This window comes from Lontra canadensis, unplaced genomic scaffold (genome assembly GCF_010015895.1).
Source record: "Lontra canadensis isolate GAN:19392208 unplaced genomic scaffold, GSC_riverotter_1.0 scaffold27, whole genome shotgun sequence".
Taxonomy (NCBI): Eukaryota; Metazoa; Chordata; class Mammalia; order Carnivora; family Mustelidae; genus Lontra; species Lontra canadensis.
This window is the reverse complement of record NW_022631021.1, coordinates 935,344-956,915: the sequence shown is the minus strand read 5'-3', so window position 1 is coordinate 956,915 and position 21,572 is coordinate 935,344. Positions and strand designations below refer to the sequence as shown.

Genomic DNA, 21,572 nt, shown 5'->3' with positions numbered 1-21,572 from the left:
CTAACCTGAACTTGCCTCTGCCATCGAGCCCATGGGCTGCAGAGTGCTGGGCTCTCCTAGAGCCTCTGTGAAGGTGGCACCCCAGGGAGTAAACGAGGAAACTGGGGTGCTGGCTGAGGAAAGCCCTGGTCTCTTGTGGGGGTGGTGCCTCCTCCAGGGCCCTTTGGAGACCCTCCCCGGCCCTCCTCCCGCCGACCAGGTTGGTACCACGGCACCAAGGGCGCGTATGCCGTTCTCCCCCTTGTCCCCCAGATGCTCTGTGCAAGGCAGGGACATTGGTCCTCTGCCCTTGCTGACATGTGGTGAGGAACAGGTGATGGGGAAAGATCAGCCCTCCTGTACCCCAAAGTCTCATTTGCCCAGCCCAGTTTCCCCCTTCCTCACTGGATAGGGAAGAGGGGGCGGAGTCCAATCAGCCCCCAGGGAAAAAAACCTGTACAAACAGTGTTGGCCTACATCCTCTTAAATATTTAATTCCCATTTATTTAAAGTTCTGTCAGTCTGTGTACACTATTTATATTAAAAACACAGGAAGCTGGGGCTCCTAGCAAAAATATACATTTTGATTTTGGAGATTGTGTTCAGACACTGAGAAGAGCTGTATCCTCAGCACCAGGCCTGGGTGGGGGAGGGGGTGCATGGTGGCGGGCAGGGGCAGGCACAGTATCCCTCCCTTCACAGCGCTGGCTCAAAGGGAGCACCCCAACCCCAATCCTTGGTCAGCTGAGCGTGGAGGTGGGAGAGAGAAGAATCTTGTCAGTAGAGAATGATCCCGGGGCCTGGAAGGCAGGGACAGATGGACAGGACTCTAAACTCAGGTATTCCCTAACCTTTCTCAGAGACCCTCCACCAGTCCCTGACCCTTCCAGGACAGTTTCCTTCCTGGAGAAGCAGGTTGGGGGCGGGGTGGGGCCTCTATGACTTCCTACTCAGATACAGCATCCAAGCTGGGCTTCAGTCCCTCCCCTGAGGCCGAGTACTTCACCTGGGAGGAGGGGAAGGGCAGACCTGAGGGCCAGAGAAGTGGGACTGGGCCTGGCAAAGTCCTAGGGTCACCAGAGGCTGTGGAGGCGGAGTTCCCAGAAACTGGCTGGGCTGAGTGCAGGGGAAGGGGAGGGTAGCACGACTGTTGGGACAAACGGATGTCACACTGAGCAGGGTCAGTTACCCCGGGCACCTCCCCGCTGAGCAGGTGCTGGGATGGTTCAGCAGGACACCCCTGCGCAGGGCCCTCTGGCCCATCTGCCTTGGGGAAGGGAAGGGAGGGGTGCAGAACCAGGTAAAGTGATTCAGTGCTTGTGTATGCTGGAGTGTTGTGTGTGCGTGCAGGGGGAGGTGCGTGAGCTTCATCGGGGCTCCTGGTTGAAGCTGAGGCCCAGGAACTCCTGAGAAACAGGAGTCGTGGTTGGTGGCTGCTGCAGAGTGGTAGGAGAGGGGGTGCCGATGACCCCCAGGCCTGGGCTCAGAATTAAGTCCACCGCCTGCTGCCTTTTTGGCCAATCTCCACCTCCCTTGAGGCTTGCTCCTCTTCAGTGGGGGCCCCCACCTGGAGGGAAGCCCGTCTCCTTCCAGGCTGGGGGTGTCCCCTGGCGGCCAGCGCAGGGGACCATCAGTGACACTGGCCTGGCAAACTGGTGAAAAGAAGAGAGGGTGCTGCTATCAGTGTTGCTGGGATGTGTTGCTGGAGAGGGGTTGGCTGGATAGGGGAGGGCAGTGACAGTCTGAGGGAGGCATCCTGGCCCTCAGGGCAGGGCCCCGGTGACTTGGGGTCCACTGCTGCAGTCAGCCCAGGCCCCGCATGGCTTCCCCAGGAAGCTGGGCCTAGAGAACTTAGTGTTTCTTTGGCTGGCCCGAGTCCTTTGCTGTGCAGACAGGAGAAGGGAGGCGCCCACCCTTGCAGGTGACTATTGATGCAGAGGGCAGGCCCATTCCCCCCGGCTCCTGGGGAACAGGGGACGGGGTGGACGAAAGCAGAGGACCTGTTCCATGCTGCTGGTGAAGTAACACGAACTGTCTCTCACAAAGAGAAAGGGGGACAGACATGGGGATGGGGAGAGAGAGAAAGGAAGGCAAGGGAGGAAGGAAGAGGGAAACCTACAGAGAGGCAGGAAGAGAAAGCGAGGGAGAGCAAGGAAATCAGAGAAGAAAGAGGATCTGAGAGAGAGGCAGGTGAAGAAGGGGAGGCAGGGAACACAGGGAGCAGGAGGCCGTGTGTCTGAGCGCAGGAGCAGGGGGGCCGCGGTCCGGAAAAGTCTCGTGGGTGACTTATGTCCCAGTGCCGGCGGCCCGCCCCCTCAGTACATGTCCTTATAGATCTCCTGGAGCAGGGGGTGCAGCGAGGTTTCCGTCTCGGTCTTCTTGATGCGCTGCATCATCTGTGCGTGCTCGGTGACCAGCTGCCTCAGGTCGGCCATCTTCTGCAGCAGCTTGGGGAAGAGGTACTGGGCGTAGGGGTGGTTGGCCTGCAGGTGGAACTCGAGGGCACGTAGGATGGTGTCCTGGATGGCCTCCACCTGGGGCACGTTTATGAGGCCTGGCCGGTCTGTGGGGACACAGGGCAGAGGTATGGGAGGGAGTCGAGGAGGAGCTCCCCTACCTCTGCCCTGGGTGGGTGACTTGGCCCAGAGGACAGCAGACCCACTGCCATGACAGACCCGAGCCCTGTCCTGTCAGTGACTGCTCCACAGAGAGTTCTAGTCCCTCTGCCCCAGGGCCTGGCCCATGTCCTTCGCCTTTTTGGTTTTCTTTTCTGAGAAAGGGGAGTATGACGGTAAAGAGACTCACTGCCTGGGTTCAACCCGCACCCCCACCACAGACTAGCAAGGAGACTGTGCACTGGCCACTCCCTGCAGCCTCTCTGACTTTAGTTCCGTCATCTGTAAAATGGGGTGACAGAAATGCCTTCTGCACAGGCTGCCATGAGAACCAAGTGAGTTATCATCTAGGAAAAGGAACCAGAACAGTGCCTGGTACGAAGTGAGCTCTACAGCACTGTGAGTGTGATGATTATTCTATTTATTGCATTGGGATCCAAAAAGTGGAGGCAAAATACGAAGAATCATCCCCATGAACATGTTGCATATTTCTTCAGTCTTGTCTGCCTCCTCTCCTTCGAGAAGAGGGAGCCAGTCCTCCACACCATTGGCACCTCGTGTGTCGCGCTGCCAACATCACACGGGCACCACCCCACACTGTTTGGGTTCAGGCCTGGTGCCCCGCGGTGAAGGCCCAACCCCCAGAAGGGCTGGGTGTGTGGGGCAGGCCCGCCAGCCCCAGCCTCACTTACCTCCACAGAGAATGATAGCTGCAATGAAGAGAGCCAAGTCACTGTCGTCAAGTTCCAGGGCATTGAACTTGACTGCAAACTCAAACTTAGGCTCAATGATGTCACTGAAGGGCTTCCGGAGGCTCCGCAGGAACTCCCGGGTGACGAAACCAGTGCCGTTGGCCACCAGTAAGCCATCCTTGTTGACGATGGAGGCCAGCATGGCGAAGATGGCCTCGTGCACACCATACTTGAGAAGGGTCACCTGATCGTTGAGGAAGAGGTTGCTGAAGCTGGGGATGCTCTTGGCGAACTCGGTGAGCTCCCGCACGGTCTCGACCGTGGTATACTGGCAGCGGTAGAAGACGTGCACGCTGATCTCCTTGTAGGGGGGCAGGCCGTTCACCAGCTGCTTCCACACCAGGCCCTTCTCTGCTTGCCACAATGTCTCGATGTCGTGGATCACAAAGGGCTGAAAACCAGGCCCCGTTAGAGGCCAGGCCTTGGGAGGACCCCCGCCCATGTGCTCCCCATACCCCCGGCCTCTTCCCCGAAGTGAGGGGAAGGAAGTAGCCCGGTTCTCCCAGAAGTCAGGCAGGCGGCAGGCAGGGCCTAGAGCCCGGGCAGCCAGGCCGAGCAGTGACACTCACCGCCGTGTGGCTGGCCTTGCCAGTGAGGATGCCGCGGGCTTTCTTTTTGGTCATGTTGAAGTTCTTCAGGTAGGCATTGTAGATGTGCTTAGAGAAGGCCTTCAGGTCAGCCACCTGTGGGTTGTGCTGATTCCCCTCGCTTGCCGTCAGCCCCGCCACCAGCTTCCTCTTCTCGGCCTCTGGCATCCGGCCAAAGCGGATGGCTGTGTGTGGGGTAGGGGGTGAAGAGAAGTCATTGAGGAGCCCAGGCAGGAGCCAACATCTCCAACCTCCTTGTCTCACAACAGGTACGGAGGCCAAAAATGGAGACCCACTTTTTGAGCCCAGGACCCTCAGAAGCTCTACAGCCAGCACACGGGAATATTGGGGAACCCCTCCCGAATGTAAGCTCCAGGGGGGACAGGGATTCTGTCTTGTTCATAGTGCCTGGCACATAAGAGCCCTAATTCAGGGAGTTGGCTGAGCCACTGTGGCTGGAAGGCAGTGCAGTGTGACAGGTGGGAAGACAGTCTCTGGTGTCAAAGGCCCATGCCTGAGTTCCAGGAGGCAGGAAGAGGAAGGCTATTTCACCTTTATTCATAAAGAAAAATGGGCTAATACTGAAATCTCACTGGATTGTCAAAACAATTCAATAAGAATATTCACACAGTAAACACTAAAAAATTAGTTATTAGTAATGAACAGGATATAAATCCGGCTTCTCTAAGAGAAGAAGTGAGAAGAACTGAGTTGGCCTTGAGATCTCCTAGGAAATCTGCTCAGCCCACCTAAGGAACAGAGCCTGGGAAGATACAGACTGGAGGGAGGGACCAAGCCCCAGACCTGCCAGGCCCCACCATGGAGGAAAGGCTGCAGTTGGAGGGCTTGGGTCCTGCCACCATCTAAAAGGCAAGACAGGGTAGCTGTGGGTGGAGGCATTTAAACAAAAAGCTCTCCCCAATCCCCCGAGGGGGGCTCTGACTCAAGACAGGCAAAGTGGGGGGCAGATGGGCTCTGTGCAATCCTACTGTATGGGGTCTAAAGACAATACCGTAGGAGGCCCAAAGTGCAGGGCAATCTCTGTCTCCCAGGAGTGGCCAGCCTCCAGAAAACTGCCTGGCTGCCGGCAGCGGACACCTGTGGTCACTCATGGCTCCTGCCTGCCTTTACTAACCAGCAAGGGCCCAGGTGATCCCAGGCTTTGGCAGTGGCTTTTTACGCTGTCAGGTCATCTGAGACAGGCTTGGGGTGCTGGAAATGGTGTTTCCAATGTGACTGGAGCTGGGGTCAATCCCCAGTGAGCCTCGGGGATTGAAAGCAGGTGACTACTCTGGGCCCGGGGCCCCAAAGCGGATGTGGATTCGTCTGGGGAAGGCACTTTGGTCTTGGGATTCCTGCACACTGGGCATGGCTCTGAGGGTCTCCTCACCCCACCTCAGCAACCCCTTCCCCCCCACCGCAAGGCCTGGTTTCTGGCCATACTGTGCCCGGGGCCGGCTCTCACCATTGTGTGACATGCCCAGGGCCACACATTTCTGGAAGCGGCAGTACTGGCACTTGTTGCGGTTCTTCTTCTGGATCTTGCAGATCCTTTCGCACTTCTCGTACTCCAGCTTCATGCGGATCGTCCGACGGAAGAAGCCCTGGTGGGGGAGGGTCACAGAAAGCTGAGAATCCTGCTCTGCACCCTGGATTCTGGGATGTCAGGGGCCCCAGTGCTGTGTGTAAATGTCAGAATTCCTGAAATTTGGAAGTTACAGGGGGGAGTTTCTTTTGGAGGGGAGTGGAGGAAGATAGAAAATAACCCTAAAGCCTTTGAGATATATCTATATCTGTATCTATCTATCTGTCTAATTCTTCACTTTAAGTGCTTCTTTGTGCGTTTGGTAACATAAAATTGTATCATGGCTAACCTGGTTTATTCCTAAATGTATCTGGTTCCAGGTATTTTCTAGGCAGTGGTTTAGTAAAATAATATGTACCATTTTGATGGGTGTGCAGTTAGGAGGATGAACCAAAAAGCACCCCTGGAGAAAGAAAAGTAAATTTTCTCTTTTCCCTCCAAGGGGCCCTCTTGGGCCTTGAGGTACAGGAAGCACTTGCGATCAGCGTGATGGCTGAGCCCAAGCCCCTCGTTCTGTCCTAGAGCTATGTCTCCAGAGGGCGCCAGCAGCCAGCCAGCCCAAGGGGCTGGGGCGGTGCCCAATAGGGCAGGCCGACTAGGGACCAGCCATACCCAGAGCGGAGGCCTGGAAGGAGCCCAAGGGCCTGGCTGCCTCCCAGGTGAGAATTCCGCAGCAGGTACTGTGAGGGCCTAGCTTCTCTGGCCGGTCAGCTCTCCATGTAAACACAGCCCCAGCTGCCAACCGCCACTTGCCGCGGGCCCTACCTTGCACCCCTCACACGCATGAACACCATAGTGGAAGCCCGATGCCTTGTCCCCGCACACACGGCACTCCATGTTGAGGCTGCCACACGAGGCCCCATCACAGCCCATCTGCAGCTGGTCCAGCAGGGAGGGTGGCGAGGAGCTCCGGGAAAGGTCTGTAGACAAATGACACAGGGATGCCTTCACCTTTGGCTGGGATGGGGGCCAGCGGAGGTGACCAGAGCCCACAGGGGCACGGTGAGGGTTGTGAGGGAGAGCCCACATTTCCCAAGCGGCCCTCACTCAGCTCAGACACTTAACAGCTAAGTGCCGCAAGCAGTCAACCTTTCTGAGGGTTGGTTTCTTCATCGAGAACATGAGGCTCTTCCCCGGACCTGCCATATAGCAGGTGTTTGGGAAATGGCAGCTATCATTATCGGGGGGAAGTCAGAGCCTTCCTGGGCTGTACTGACCACAGGGCAGGAAAGAGGGGTGTGTGTGCATGCGTGTTTATTGGGGAGGATGACTATGTTTTAGGGGGAAGGGAGCAAGAGGAGGAAGCAGACAAGATCTCTTTAGACTCAACTTGAGAAGTAGCTCTCGTAGTGTGAGAGGCTCCACCGTCTGGGCCCGTGTGGGGTTGTACGGAATGTGTGTGAGGGAGACCAACCCTCCATCCACCTCTCCTGGGAAATTTGACTCTTAGGTGGGCTCCAGAGATGCTGTAAAGAATCTCTCAAGAAGTTCCAATCTGTTCTTTTTTTCTTTTAAAGATTCTTAAGTTATTTATTTAACAGAGAGGGAAACACAAGCACGGGGAGGGGGGCGGAGAAGCAGGCGTCCCGCTGAGCAGGTACCCAGATGTGGGGCTTGATCCCAGAACCCCGGGATCATGACCTGAGCCAAAGGCAGATGATTAAGCCACCCAGGTGTCCCAAGAAGCTCAAAGCCACACTTACGAAACTTCTTGCTCAAGCAGAAAGAAGGTGGTATCAGTCAGGTCAACTGGGCAGCAAACTGAATTTCCCCAGGTTTTTTCTTCTATTAAGTGTATGGGACGTTTGAGTTATGTTATGAGTGGAAGCAAGGAAAGTACTAGACCACGGACGGCAGTAACTTCAGGGGTAGGTGCTGTCCGATGACGCGGTAATCTCTGGGATTCTCTTCGGAATCTCTCCCTTGCACACTTAGCAATGAGCCCGGCCTGAGCCTTGGTCTCCCCGGCCCAGGGCCAGCCACATGACCCCACATGCCGCCTGTCCTGCCTCTGCCACGCTGGCTAGAATCTGCTGTTCTCTGCTCTCTTTCCTGATGACCGAGCAACCTCCTCAGGGGCAGGGGCCAAATCCCCAGACCAGAGAATCACTGGCTCAGAGCGGGCCGGCACCTCAGGGAGACTCATGCCGTGGAGCTGAGCCCAGACTGAACGTTTCCCAGGCTGGTATTGTCCCTGGTCTGTCATCCAGAGAGCATCAGGGAGCCTGCTCCCTTCCCAGGCTGGTAAGGGCAGGGGCCTAAAGTGAAATGGCCTGTCCCTCCTAGGGTCTTCACTCCCAACCTTCAGTCATTCCGAGGGGTGTAACCATTCGCCTCAGCCCACAGATGGGGGAGAGTGAGCTCCCTCCGTCTCCTGGGCACTGTGCCCCGGAGGGCAGAGCCCCTCTGGTTTTCTGCATAGCCTTTGCCACCACACGACAGTCCATGTGCGTTCACTCAGTGCTGGGGGCCCTCCACCAGAATGTAAGGGCCACTGGGCAGGAATGCTGCCCCCGGGTGCTGCTGCGGGACGGGGAGCAGGCAGGAGCACTGACTTTGGTGGAGTGAGTGGACTTCGAGCTCCCTGGGTTGGTCCTGCGCGCAGCGCCCACTGGCTGCAGGGGCTGAGCAGTCCTAAGAGAGCAAGAGAACTCACGGTACGAGCTGTCATGGGAAAATGGGAAAATGAGATCACGTGTGAAAACCCTTGGTAGAGACGAGCAGGAGGGTTTCTGGCACTTCCTCCTCCAACCCGTGTGGTCTGTGTGCAGGTTCACTTTGTGTCACTTCTTGTAAACAGCTACGTTTTTGTGGCTGACACGTCTGCCTCCTCTGCTAGATGGGGGACATCTCTAATCACACCGCCTTTGGATCTCAGAGCTCACTTCCAGCAACGAGTCCTGTCTGCAACCACTGATCTCTTGGTGGTGCCCTCCTTGCTCTCCCTCCTGGCCCCAGAGGCTTGGCAGGCATCTAGGCACTTGCACTGCACGTGGCCAAGCCACCCTCTCCCTTCATGCAGCAGATGTTTGATGAGCACCTGCTGTGTGCAGAGAAGGATCCAGACCTTCCCTTGACCAGCTGAGGCCAGAACAAGGTGAGAAAGCTGGAGTACGATGTGGCCAGGGGCAACACAGGCCAAGAGGCAGGCAGGTGGTTCAGGACTTGGAAGTGCCCACCATTCAAGCAAGAGGCTGTTGGGAAAGGTGACTGCTCCCCTCTCTGGGCTCAAAGATGAGATCCTTGGGAGACTTCCAAGTCGGCTTCCAGATGCTCGGGAAGAGCAGGCATGAGGGTTAAGAATGTGACTGAGTTCAAACTGGTGTCTTGGGCTCAACCCCCAGCTCTGCCCTCTGGGTCTCAGTTTCCTACTCTGTAAGATGGAGATGACAGGAGCATCTACCTGAGAGCCATGGTGAAAAGCAACAAACAGAGGTACTACAGAGAAGAGCCCTAGAACCTGAAAGTACATGTGAACAGCAGCATGAGCTAGGACAGTGCTTGGCAGAAAGCTGCGATTCTGCACTCCCCAAGCTCTGTACCCCACACGGGCAGGGACCGTGACCTGTCCTCCTCCTGGGTTGTACCTCCTCCCCCACAGCTTCATGGAAATTCAATGTGGGGTGGGGGGCGCCTGGGTGGCTCAGTGGGTTAAAGCCTCTGCCTTCAGCTCAGGTCATGATCCCAGGATCCTGGGATCGAGCCTCACATCGGGCTCTCTGCTCAGCAGGGAGCCTGCTTCCTTCTCTCTCTCTGCCTGCCTCTCTGCCTACTTGTGATCTCTGTCTGTCCAATAAGTAAATAAAATCTTTAAAAAAAAAAAAAAAAAAGGAAATTCAATGGGGGGGATGGTCTTATGAGGCCCAGAGAGCCCCCAGAACCAGACCAAGCCTCCTTTCATGTCCCCCGGCCTGCCACTGGCCTGGGGCTCAGGAGCACTAGGATCACTGGGAACCTTGGGAGAAGCCAAGAAGCTCCAGCCCCACCAGCCCCTGGGGCAGCCTGAGCTGCGGATCCTGAGGAGATGCGCGGGGTGAACATCTCAGAAGGAAGTGCTAGAAACCGGACTGTGGGGAAACAGGCCCTGGGCAAGTATCAGGTCACTGGGCTGTGGCTGTCCTAGCCCTGGGTCGTGAGTGGACACAGGCTGCAGAACCTGAAAGCAGTTGATGCTTGGTGGTGGCCAGTGAGGGGGACAGGGGCACCCCCTACCTGTCTGGAATAAATTTTGGAGAATAAAAATAACTGCCACAGAAGGCGGGGAGAGAGGGGCGCCTGGGTGGCTCAGTCACTAAGCGTCTGCCTTCGGCTCAGGTCATGATCCCAGGGTCCTGGGATCGAGCCCCACATCAGGCTCCCTGCTCAGTGGGGAGCCTGCTTCTCCCTCTCTCTCCCTCTGCCTGCTGCTCTGCCTACTTGTGCTTACTCTCTGTCAAATAAATAAATAAAATATTAAAAAAAAAAAAAAGGCAGAGAGAGGCAGGGGAGGTGAGGCGCTGGGGTTGGCAGAAGTGTACGCACCCTCCAGGGGTAGGCTCTGTGCTGGAGTGCATGTACGGTGGGGATACAGAAGTGGTGGGGGCTTGAGAGTGGGTTTTCTTTCTTTCTTTTTTTATTTTTTAAATTTTTCTTTATCTAACAGAGAGAGGGAGTACGGATGCAGCAGAGAGGGGGAGAAGCAGGCTCCAAGCTGAGCAGGGAGCCCGATGTGGGCCTTGATTCCAGGACTCTGAGATCATGAGCTAAGCCGAAGGCAGGCGCTTAATGACTGAGCCACCCAGGCTCCAGGAATGGGTTTTCTAAAGATAAAGGTTCTGTTTCTTCCTGGCTGACCACCTGGCTTAAGAGTTTATCCCTGAGTCCTACCCAAAAGTAATGATGGCAGTGTGAGACTGGGGTTCCGAGAGGCCACCCCCTTACCAGGAGTCCCTGCTTGCTGCCTCTCAGGTATGCTGGGTGGGGACATGGGCCATACCAGTCTGAGGGCCGTCTGCCAGCACAGCGGCTCTTCCCAATCAGGCCAGCACCATCCTTCCCCTGGCTCCTCCTCAGCTCTCAGGAAATGTACTCGCTCACCCAATGGCCATCATCTGGGCCCTGAGCCCTGCCTCTGAACTTCCACTCTAGCCACACCCTGCCTGACCCCCTAAACATCTCCTGAGGGCCCACCACTACCTCTACCCCAGGAAGCTAGGGGAAAAGAACCAGCATTTATCAGGCCCCCACCAAGAGCTTGTTAGTATCATTCCATATTACCTTGGAAGATAGTGACTGATACCATTTAAAGATAAGAAAACTGAAGCTTGGTGAGGTTAAGGTCACCTGTCTAATAATACCTGCTGGGACTGGGACTGGGACTTGAACCTACACCTGACTTCTGGTAAAGATTATGTGTTAACACTAATAATCTCTTTTTTGTGTGCCTCTGTGCACCAGGCATTCTGCTGGATACTTTATACCATTAATCCCATGGGAACCTTAAATAACCCTTCAAGGAAGGTCTTCTGACCCTTTCATAGGTGAGGTTAAGTAACATGCTGACAGTGGCACTGGCCAGACTGTTAATTTTATGTGTCACCTTGGCCAGGCCATGGTACCCATGATGACCAGTTTTTGGTTGAACACCAGTCTAGATGTTGCTGTGAAGATATTCTTTAGATGTGAGTAACACTGAAATCATTACTCTCCGTAATGTAAGTAGGCCTTGGGCCAATCGGTTGAAGGCCTTATGAAAATAGACCGAGGCCTCCCTAAGGAAGATGGAATTCTGCCTCTGCACTGCCTTCAAACTCAAGCTACAGCATCAGCTGCCCTGGGGTTTCTGGTCTGCTGGCCTGTCCCGCAGAATTCAACTTGTCAGCCCTCACAGTTGTGTGAGCCAAGGCCTTAAACACACACACACACTCTCTCTCTCTCTCTTTCTGTGTGCACACATCCTATTGGTAATAACCTAGAACCACCCAACCCCTGGGGCTGAGCTTGTACTATTCATTACTACTAATCAATAATTCATGACTATGATAAGCGATGAGACAGGTCACTGCTGAGGATGACACCAGGCCATTATTGGAATGTTTAGACTCAGCGTAAACACTAAGCCCAACACCCAGGGAGTGAACTATCAGTTGTGCCATCTTGGATTGCAAGTTCAGCAGACACTATTGACCTTGCTTGCATCATTTCCGTATGGAGGGGAGTTCTCTCGCGTATCTCATCTCCATCACTGGAGGTATGCTGTTGCCAGAGCTGTGACAATGGCCGGGAGGGTCAACACTATTTACTTCGCTGGCAGAGTCCCACAGGCAACTAGCTGCTGAAGGCAGGGCCAGTTCTGTGGGACTCTGGAGCTGGGTTATTAAGCAGCCTCCTTATTTCTGTCGTCCTGTTTACTTGCACAGTGGGCTTCTCAGGGCTGGCATGCAGTCTTGTCCTCCACTGAAAGGCCAGCCCCTGCCTGGACACCCACTGAGTGCCTGCTGAGAGAGGAGGTGCCAAGGCCAGGAGGAAGGACACTTGGTCTTCCTCAGCCCCAGCTCCACATTAAGACCCCTGACCTCTTCCTAGGGTGTGGATGGGATGCCCATCACTGAAGCAGGAGGGGACAGCTGCCCCCACCCTTACCCAGCTGGGGCACCCTGGGCATGTGAGTTCCCTGGTTGCCGAGTACTCATGGTGAGGCCTGTCCTGCCTGCCTCTCTGTCAGGTGCTGAGCTGAGGACAGAGCTGCAGAACTTCTGAGGAGTCAGAAGGGAAGCAAACTGCAGGAACTTCCTGCAGTTTCAAGGCTCAAGGCTGTGTTCCATCCTCCTAAATCCCTGAGGGGACTCCAGAGGCCCAAGTCGTAGACTCATGGGGCAGGGTAGAGAACCTCACCCGGCCAGCCCTTGAGGTGGGCAGACTTTAAAGGTAGAGGCTGGGACTGGAGAAGTGAAGGCACCAGCGAAAGTTATTGCTGATGGTCACAGGCTTGAGATCCCTGCCCTGGTTTGTGTGATTCCCGACAAAGGATGAGGCTGTGTCCCCAGGGCCCCTCACCTGCCGGCCTTTTTTGGGAAACAAAATTACTTTACTTTTTAAAGAAAAGTGGTGCTTTTGCTTCTTAAACGGTGAGAGTACTGCAGACTTGAGAAGAACACGTTAATGGCACACACCACTGTGTGACCCAGCCTCTCTGTCATGATCCTACTCCTCTGAGTTAATGGCACAGCCCTTTGCATGTACACTCTTCTAGTGCCTTCCATGATACTCAAAGATTTTTAAGCAATGGGATCCCCCATTTGGCAGGAGCTCTTTCTCCCGCTGGTAGATTCAGACCCGCCCAGTCCTTGTTAGTGACTACACAGCATTCCACAGTCGGTTTTTCCCACAGTTTACATAACTGATTCCCCACAGATGGGCACTTGCCCATTTGTTGCTTCTCTGAGCAGCGCTGCAGTGAGTGAGTATGGAAATCTCTGTGCACTCCCAGTGAGTATTTACATGGGATACGTTCCTAGGACAGGGGACTGCAGGTTCAAAGGGACTGCAGGTTCAAAGGAATGAAAGAAGTGTTCGCTTGCATAGCCAAGCTGCCCTTCCACCCTGGGTGGCTGGAGGGCCACGTGTTCCGCCTCTGGCCGCAAGAGTCCTCTCTGTTAATCTGACAGGCTAAATGACATCTCATCTTGAAGATATCTTCTTTGATGAGTTGATTGAAAAACACTTTATTTTCTGGCCATCTGTATTTGTCCAACCGTGAACTGCCTGTTTCTACTTTTCTGTTGTTTGTCTTGTAGAATTTGCAGGAACTTTTCCTATATGATGGCTTTAACACATAATGATTGTGTTAAACAACCCCCTCCTGTTTCAATTATTGAACAGGGAAGACTTTCTAGCTCTACTTCATCGATTTATTGGTAAATGGAATCCATTAAAAATCACATCACATATAGCACCACAAGGGGTGGGGTTGGGCAAATTTTTTTTCCCAGACAGCTCCCTGTGTGCCCTAAATCCCACTGATAAAGCTCCCTGAGAAACCATTACCATGTCCACCTTGCCCCATCTGTGCACCCAGGCCCTGCGCTCTGGTCCGCCATTAACAGCAGTATCGTGTGGGGATAGGGTCCCCACAAGGATGTAGGGAAACTCCAGGACAGGTCATTACTGTGGAGGTAACTTCTGTGTGCTGGCCCCAGTTGTGGCAACAGAGTGGGCCTGGCCAGGTGGTAAGGCCACAAATTCCATGGCCTTCTCTTCCTTTTTCACTCTTCTTCAGTGACAGACCTTGCTCACTCTTAGCCTCTGGTGTCTCTCCTCTGCTGCCTAACCCTCCCTGCCCATTTCAATTTCAGAACAGTACATGTTATGAGCACTGAGTGACTGACTGATCACCAGTCAGCCATTCCTCTTCTGGGAAAGGTTCTAAATTCATCCCAGTCATAGGGTCTCTAAATTCATCCCAGTGACCAGCCAACACACAGGTTACTGTGGGGGTTTGGGGAGACTTTCTCTTGAGTCCTGAAATCACACCCAGCCCACTTCGGTTATTCCTGGATATGCGGGCGGGATCAGAGGGATGGGATCATGGCCCTTCCCTTACCATACCCACCATGTGCCCTGAAGAGGAAGCAGCTCAGCAAAGTCCAGGAACTTGTTTTACAGGTTCAAAGTAGTACGGCTCCAGGATTTGGGCCTTTCTTAACTACAGGCCAGGCAGGAACCTGCTCACCTCAGCAGCCCTGCCCTACCTTAACTCTGACACAGCCCTCCAGAGACCATCCTGTGGGGTGGGCCTGCTCCTCTGCCCTCAATCACCACCTGTGGCTGGGATCTCCTGCAGCTGAAACCTGTGGCCAGATCAGGATGTCCCCTCCCGGAAGTGCATCCTCTCATGACCCTGAGTTCCCCAAGAGGGTAAGGAAGCAAGACTCAGCCAAATGTGCTGGGACTTAGGTGGAGAGAGGAGAGAAGCTGGGGAAGGGGCAGCAGCAGGGAAAACCAGAGGCCAAGGAGTGGATTCCGGGTGCCCCTGAAGGTGGACATAACACGATGATGATGAAGATGGGGAGAGAACAGCACACGGTCCCAGGGAACCAACAAGTGTGATAAGAGAAGCTAAAAACTGGCTCGCTGCACAAATGTAACCTTAATTACAATCATTCAGACGGGCCGCTTAGCACTTACTAATTACAGGGCCGCTCCATGATGTGTGTCATTAGCACCAGATCAATGGAGCTGGGTGCTGCGACTGTTTGTTACGATCACAGGTACAGCTGATCTTCCCAGCGTGGGTTAACGCAGACTGGCTCCAGGTCCCCCGGGCGGCAGCAGGGGAATCATACAGATGACGACACGCATCCCAAATGCTAACTCACTGAATTCTCATTAAAGCCCCTGTCCACATCCCCTACAAGCTGTCGGTTTCACAGAAAGAAGAAGTGCACTGGCCTGAAGTCCTGCTGCTGAGAAGCACCAGCACAGAGCTGTGAACCCCGGCTGCCCGGCTCTGCCCCTCTGAGCCCCATGATGCTGTCTACAGAGGGCAAGGGTTCCCGCTTGGCCCACTCAGCGTCCTCTGCCCTATGTTCCCTGTTGCCCCCTCCTCACCTGTATAGCTGCTGGAAGGAAGAGAGCGCTCTGGTCCTCCATTGAGTTCTGGGGTTCCTTCTGCCTCTGCCACTTCCTTTTTCTCCTCCTCTTCCCGGATCTCAGGGACTTCCCCCGGCAGCTGCTCCATGGCTGACTTCCCCTCGGCGCCACGCCTGCAGGCCCGCTCATAGCTCTGGCATCATCTGGGTCTGAACGCAGAGGGACCTCTACAGGGCAGCTGCCATCAGCCTGGGCCAAGGGGCAGACAGGAAGAGCGTGAGAGCAACCACTGGCAGGGGGGCAGTATGGAAGGGGATCCCCTGCTCCACTCCTTCACAGCAGGCACGCCTCCTCCCTGTAGCTCTAGCCCATGGGCTCCGCTCCTTGTACCCCGTGTCCCTTCTCCTCCTGCCCTCTGTCCACTTGGTTCCCGAGGCAGGTCTGGGGGGTTTGGAGCAGTCTCCACGAACCAGACAGGGTGACACACCCCTGCACCCTCTTTCCCTCCTCGGCCCCATCCTGCTCTTTGTGCTAGATCAGAATGACTTCAGGGGCTTTTTCCAACTTTGCAGTCCTCCTCGAGATCCTGACATGCATCATGCCTCCTAACCCCCGTCCCTCCCCTCCAGCACTCAGGCTCTCCTATGCCACAAGTTTTGTTTTGTTTTGTTTTTTAAAGATTCTATTTATTTGACACAGAGAGATCTCAAGTAGGCAGAGCAGCAGGCAGAGGGAAAGAGGGGGAAGCAGGCTCCCCGGTGAGCAGAGAGCTCGATGCGGGGCTCGATCCCAGGACCCTGAGATCATGACCTGAGTTGAAGGCAGAGGCTTAACCCACTGAGCCATCCAGGCACACCATATGCCACAAGCTTTGAAGGGAGTAAGTCCTATCCTTCCTGTGTTTGGGTGTGGGGGGAAGAAAAAAGACCCGAGGCTCTGTTAGGTGCTAGGCTTGCAGCTAGCTGGCAGATTTGCAACTAGACCCTTGGCAGCGCAGCCGGCAGGTAAGGGGCCAGGCGTTCTGTCCAGGAATCTTTCTGAGGTGGGGTTCTGGGTGGGGACTCCTGCATGGAGGAGGCAGTTCTGACCCTCGGCAAGTGACATATTGCCCACAAATGCCACCATCGTGTCAGTGGTGGTAAGACCATGAGGTGTTGTGGGGGCCGGGGGAGTCGTCCTGGCAGGGACCAGCAGGGAGACGCCTTGAGAGTGGGGTGGATTTTGACCAGAGATGGCATGGAACTTGTGTTGAGAAAAGCATGAGAAAAGACTCAGAGGCAGCACAGTGGGGAGCAGTAAGGATCCCAGTGGCCACAGAGCAAGGCCTGTGGGAGCGAGGATTTGGAGGGATGGCTGGGAAGGTGGGCTGCGTCCAGGCACGCATGAGCGACTGACTCCATCCCAAAGCAGTGCAGGCTGTGGGAGGATTGAGAGCATTAAAGACCTGCTTTAGGGAAATCTAAGCATCTGTGGGCTTTCTAGATGTGCCACAGGCAGCTTGAGCTCAACCTATCCAAACAGAACCCACCATCTGCCCTCAAACTCACCCTTCCTCTGGTAATACCTACTTTGGTGATCTGCACTGCTCATCTACCCACTTAGCAAACCCAGAAGTCAGGGGTCAATGGAGACTCTTCCCTCTCCCACGCTGCTCCGCACTTGCACACTTGGCCAGACACTGCAACTACTGGGGAGTTTTTCAAAATAGGGATGTCTGGGCGTATCCCTAGAGATTCTCATCAAATGGTCTGGGGGAGCTGCCTGGGCACTTGGGATCTTTGTTTTCAATTCTCCTGGTGATTGTCACATGCAGCCAAGCTTGAGAACCACTGATCCACAGCAAGGCCGCTTCCAGCGGACAGTAAATCTTCCCTCTCCCAGCAATCCTCTCCAGGAGGCTTTCATTTTCCCTTGTTTGGATGGACAACAACCTCTTCCAGTTTGTCCTCAAAAGGCAGTTTGGAAATTTGGCCCTAGAGTCTAAGAGCTGGGAAATTGGGAATGTGGAGATGTGCCGGGCATCCTCGTTGATCTGATTGATGGTCATGGGAAGGGATTCAGTTCACCAAAGGAAAAACAACGTGTCAAGGGAGGTCAGGGACATAGGCACCAGAGCCAACAGAGCACTGGCCAGGCGCAGGACAGACATGGGACAACCAGACAATCTGGAGTCATGGGAAGGGCTGTTTCACGGAGGCGAGCTCAACCATGTCAAAAGCTGCAGAGTTGAAGGCTGATAAACTGACACACGACCCCTGGGTTTAGTGACTGCCACGTCATCAGTGACCTTGTGAGGCAAGTTTCAGTCAAGTGGTTAGGATGGAAACTGGGACTCTGGAGAATAAGTGGGAGGGAGGGAGGTAGTATGGCAAATGGAGACTCGGTTTTTGGTAAATATGTCAAGGAAATAAATGTACTGGCTCGAGAAAGTGGCAAAGTTAGGAATAAGTTTTTTGGACTAGAGGAGACTCGAATAAGCCATGGGTAGAGGAGAGGTCTGCAGAGAAAGACCACCTGAAGATTCAAGGCCAGGTAGCTGGGACATAATGACTGAGGGGAGGGGACTAATTCAAGGGCACAGGAGGAAGAATATACAAAGAAGTATCATGGCAACTGGGGAGGAGGTTGTTAAAGCTCATACTGGATGGGATGGCCTCAGTCTTTTAGTTAATAAAGTAGGAGAGAAAGTTGTCCACTGAGAGTAAAAGATGGGACTTGCAGAAAGCAAAGAGGCTGGGTGGAGGCACTTTGGCAAACACGACACAGAATTAGTTGGAGAAGAATAAAAAGAAGTATATAGCAAAGCCACGATAATTAAAACAGTGTCACACTGGCACACGAATAGACAATCAATGAAAGAGAATACAGAGTCCATAAATAGATGCTAACATATACGGAATGTTAACATGTTATAAAGACAGCACTTCACATCAAAGAGAATAAATGGGTTCTCCAATAAATGGTAATGGGACAACAGAGTAGCCATCTGGAAAAATTAAGATGGATCCCTACCACAAATCTTCTATCAAGATGAGGTCCCAGTAAATAAAAAAAATTTTTTTTAAGTTAAAACAAAAATATAGGGGTTCCTGGGTGGCTCAGGGGGTTAAGCCTCTGCCTTCAGCTCGGGTCATGATCTCACGGTCCTGGGATCAAGCCCCACATCTGGCTCTCTGTTCAGAGGGGAGCCTGCTTACCCCTCTCTCTCTGACTGCCTCTCTGCCTACTTGTGATCTCTGTCAAATAAATAAATAAAATCTTAAAAAAAAAAAAACACCCAAAATATATGCATTATTGGACACCTCGCTCACTCAGTCCATGGAGCACAGAACTCTAGATCTCAGGATCATGGGTTCAATCCCCATTGTGGGCACAGAGACTACTTTAAAAAATTATATATATGTACAAATATACACACACACATATATAAACTTTCAACATGGTAGAAAAAATCATAACAAAAAAAGATAATAAACTGGGAAAATTATCTACAACTCTCATCAAGGGGCTAATTTCTCTAAAACATTTCCTATAAACAAGAGGCCAGCAACCTCACAGATAAATGGGCCTGAGATATGAAACATGTATACAGAAAGGTACCCATTTGAAAAGCTGCTGAGAATCACTCATAAAAAAAGAAATACACAATACTCAAATACACTTTTTAAGATCAGATTAAAAAAAATGCTAACATGTTGCTATACACGTGGGGAAACATAATCTCACACAGCCCTGGTGGAGAGGTAGGCTGGCATGACCTCTGAAGAGGGTAATTTGCTTACATTTATCTAAATTACAAGTGCACATTCCCTATGACCCAGAAATGCCACTTCTGGGTTTTATGGTACAGCTGTGTTTCCACTTTAGCAAAATAACAGCACTTTCCGTTAGTACACAGTTATCCATTACAGTACTATCGGACTAGTAAGAGGCAAGGGACACACCGAATGTCTATAATCAGGGGGATTAGTAAACAAATTAGGACATGGGGACAGGAATTCTATGCAGCCACAAACAAGAATCATGATGTTTATGGACCAGAATGGAAGTATCTTCATATCTCTATCTGCATATTAAAAAGGGAATAGAGAAACTTGCAGAAGGAACTGAAGAGCTACACCTCATGCAAAAAAGATAAACCAAAGTTTGTGTTTGCTTGCGTGTGTGTGAGTGTTTGTAACGCAGGAAGGCTCCAGAAGAACTGGGAATACTGGTCGCCTCTGGGTCGCTAACAGGAGAGAGGTTTTTTCACAGTACCTTTTGTGCCTTTTAAACTCTGAACTACAGGCATGTTATCTGTTCTGAAAAGCATTTAAACTGGAATAAAGAGGCAAAACCTACAAATGATAATGTGGAAGAGGAGAGGGAGACAGCTGGAGGTGCTCAGGCAAATACAGATGGAAAAACGTCTGAGGTAACCACTACGATACCATAAATAGCATGTGTGGTTGCCAAATTACTACAGTAGAACAGGAAAACTTAGAAGTCATGTAAAACTCTAGCTTTCTGACTGCAAAAGTGTCACAGATGGGACACTATGGAGACACAGAAACTCAATGTGACGTAAGGCAGATTGGATCCTAGAACAGAAAGAGGACAGTGGTAGCAGAACTGGTAGGATTGAATAAAACCCTCTTAGTTTGTAGCACTGAAGCCATGTTCATTTCTTAGTATGGGTAAGTGTCTGGCATTTTTGTACGATGTTCACATTAGGGGAAGCTGGATGAAGGGCACATGGGAACTCTGTGTGATCTCTGTGAGATTTCTGTAACTCTCCAGTTTTTTCAAAATAGAATTTTTTTTTTAAAGCTTAAAAACTCCTGGCTTGGGGCGCCTGGGTGGCTCAGTGGGTTAAAGCCTCTGCCTTTGGCTCGGGTCATGATCCCAGGGTCCTGGGATCGAGCCCTACATCGGGCTCTCTGCTCACCGGGGAGCCTGCTTCCTCCTCTCTCTCTCTGCCTGCCTCTCTGCCTACTTGTAATCTCTGCCTGTCAAACAAATAAATAAAAATCTTTAAAATAAAAATAAAAATAAAATAATAATAATAATAAAAAAACCTCCTGGCTTTCTGGCTTCTCTTGAAAATTGAGCAGACCTAGCCACTGGGTACCCGCATGGTGCCAACACCACCCTGGGAGCTGAGCAGTGGCCTCCCCTTTACCTGGACAGGTGCTAGCCACTGACACCCACAGTTCCGGCTATTTCCTGCGGGGTCACTTCCTTGGCTGTTTTGCTCATGCCCACTGTGTGAGGTGTTCCCTCCTGCAGGAATCTGAGTCTGTTTAGCATAAGTCAGTCCCTCAAGGATCAATCACTGGTCATCAAATTAGACCTGGAGCACGGCGGTCCCTGATTACACGTGGCTCTTATTACAAGGGACAGCCTTCTCATTGTTTGCCCAACGTCATTCCCCCTTCTTCCTTACTGAGGCCCAATTTTTTGGATCAGGCACATGCTTAGTCAAACACTCCATTTCCTAAGCTCCCCTGCAGCTACTGTGTTCACATGAGACAATGCTGACCAATACATAAACAGAAATCTACTGGGAGGGCCTTCTGAAAATAGGGTTTTCCCTGATCAGCAGAGACCAACGTCTACCTTCCCCTTTTCCCACCTGGGCTAGGAATACTGGCTCTGGAGCTGGAGCAGCAGCAGATAGGTTAAGAGGTGGGCCGGGAGGAGAGAAGGGGTCCCGGGCCGCTGCTCCCCTAGCCCTGGAATGCCTGTCTCCGGACTCCCTGCTGCGGGAGACAAGGAAACGCCTGTTTCACAAGCCCTGTTTGCCAGATTTCAGCTGCAGGCACAACCCTAACGGAAACAACGCGGTATCAGACACTGAGCTAAAGAGGAGAATGGGCTCCTGGGAGGGGGCTGGCACCAACACTGGGAAAACGACCTTGGCCATGATCACCGGGAGCAGTCAGTGGAGATGGTGGCATGTAGTAAACGCTCCAAAAACACGAGTAATTCTCTGAGCAACAAGGACCAGGGACACTGATTTGTCCTGCTCCACAGGACTGAAGAGGGGGCAGTATGCTAACAGAAGAGGGCTCAGATGTGATTCCCACGAGCTGCAAGCACAGGGGTGGCAATGACCACAGGGTAAGTGGTGTGCGGCTGAGAACAGACAGTTTCTGGCTCTGCGAAGCTTGGCTGTCAGTGGACACGGGGAAATGCACACCAGACTGCGGTGATGAGAACTGGGGAGGAAGGACATGAAGATCTGGGGTCCCCCTTAGCAGCTGGAAACAGAGGAGGGAAAACTACAACACAGCCTCATATAGGTAACTTGACAAAACCTTTTCTCGCTCATTCCCTCACACCCTCTGATCCTCTGAGTGACTATGGGGAGATGGGACAGAGTTCACGGTCAGTCCTGAGTCCTGGAAGCGGGGGGGTGGGAGCTGACTGAGCGCCCACTACACGTCATGTCTGGTGCATGGAAAAGAGGCTCTGCTCCTTTCTCCCAAGCTCCCGCAGCCGA

General features: G+C 53.0%; 1 protein-coding gene across 4 annotated transcripts in view; it reads right to left on the bottom strand.

The window, feature by feature from the left end:
• Positions 1 to 2,117: 2,117 nt before the first annotated feature.
• PPARD (peroxisome proliferator activated receptor delta) overlaps positions 2,118 to 21,572 on the bottom strand; it is an 80,797-nt gene continuing 61,342 nt past the window's right edge. For 3 of the 4 annotated variants that reach the window (XM_032864302.1, XM_032864303.1, XM_032864304.1), the window contains 6 exons: positions 15,107 to 15,337; positions 6,284 to 6,438; positions 5,399 to 5,537; positions 3,916 to 4,118; positions 3,287 to 3,737; positions 2,118 to 2,542 (listed from right to left, as the gene is read on the bottom strand). In XM_032864302.1, the coding sequence (XP_032720193.1) occupies positions 2,295 to 2,542; positions 3,287 to 3,737; positions 3,916 to 4,118; positions 5,399 to 5,537; positions 6,284 to 6,438; positions 15,107 to 15,236 (1,326 nt within the window). In that variant the 5' untranslated portion in view covers positions 15,237 to 15,337 and the 3' untranslated portion in view covers positions 2,118 to 2,294. The remainder of the gene's footprint in view (positions 2,543 to 3,286; positions 3,738 to 3,915; positions 4,119 to 5,398; positions 5,538 to 6,283; positions 6,439 to 15,106; positions 15,338 to 21,572) is intronic. The other variant, XM_032864305.1, reaches the window with a different exon arrangement.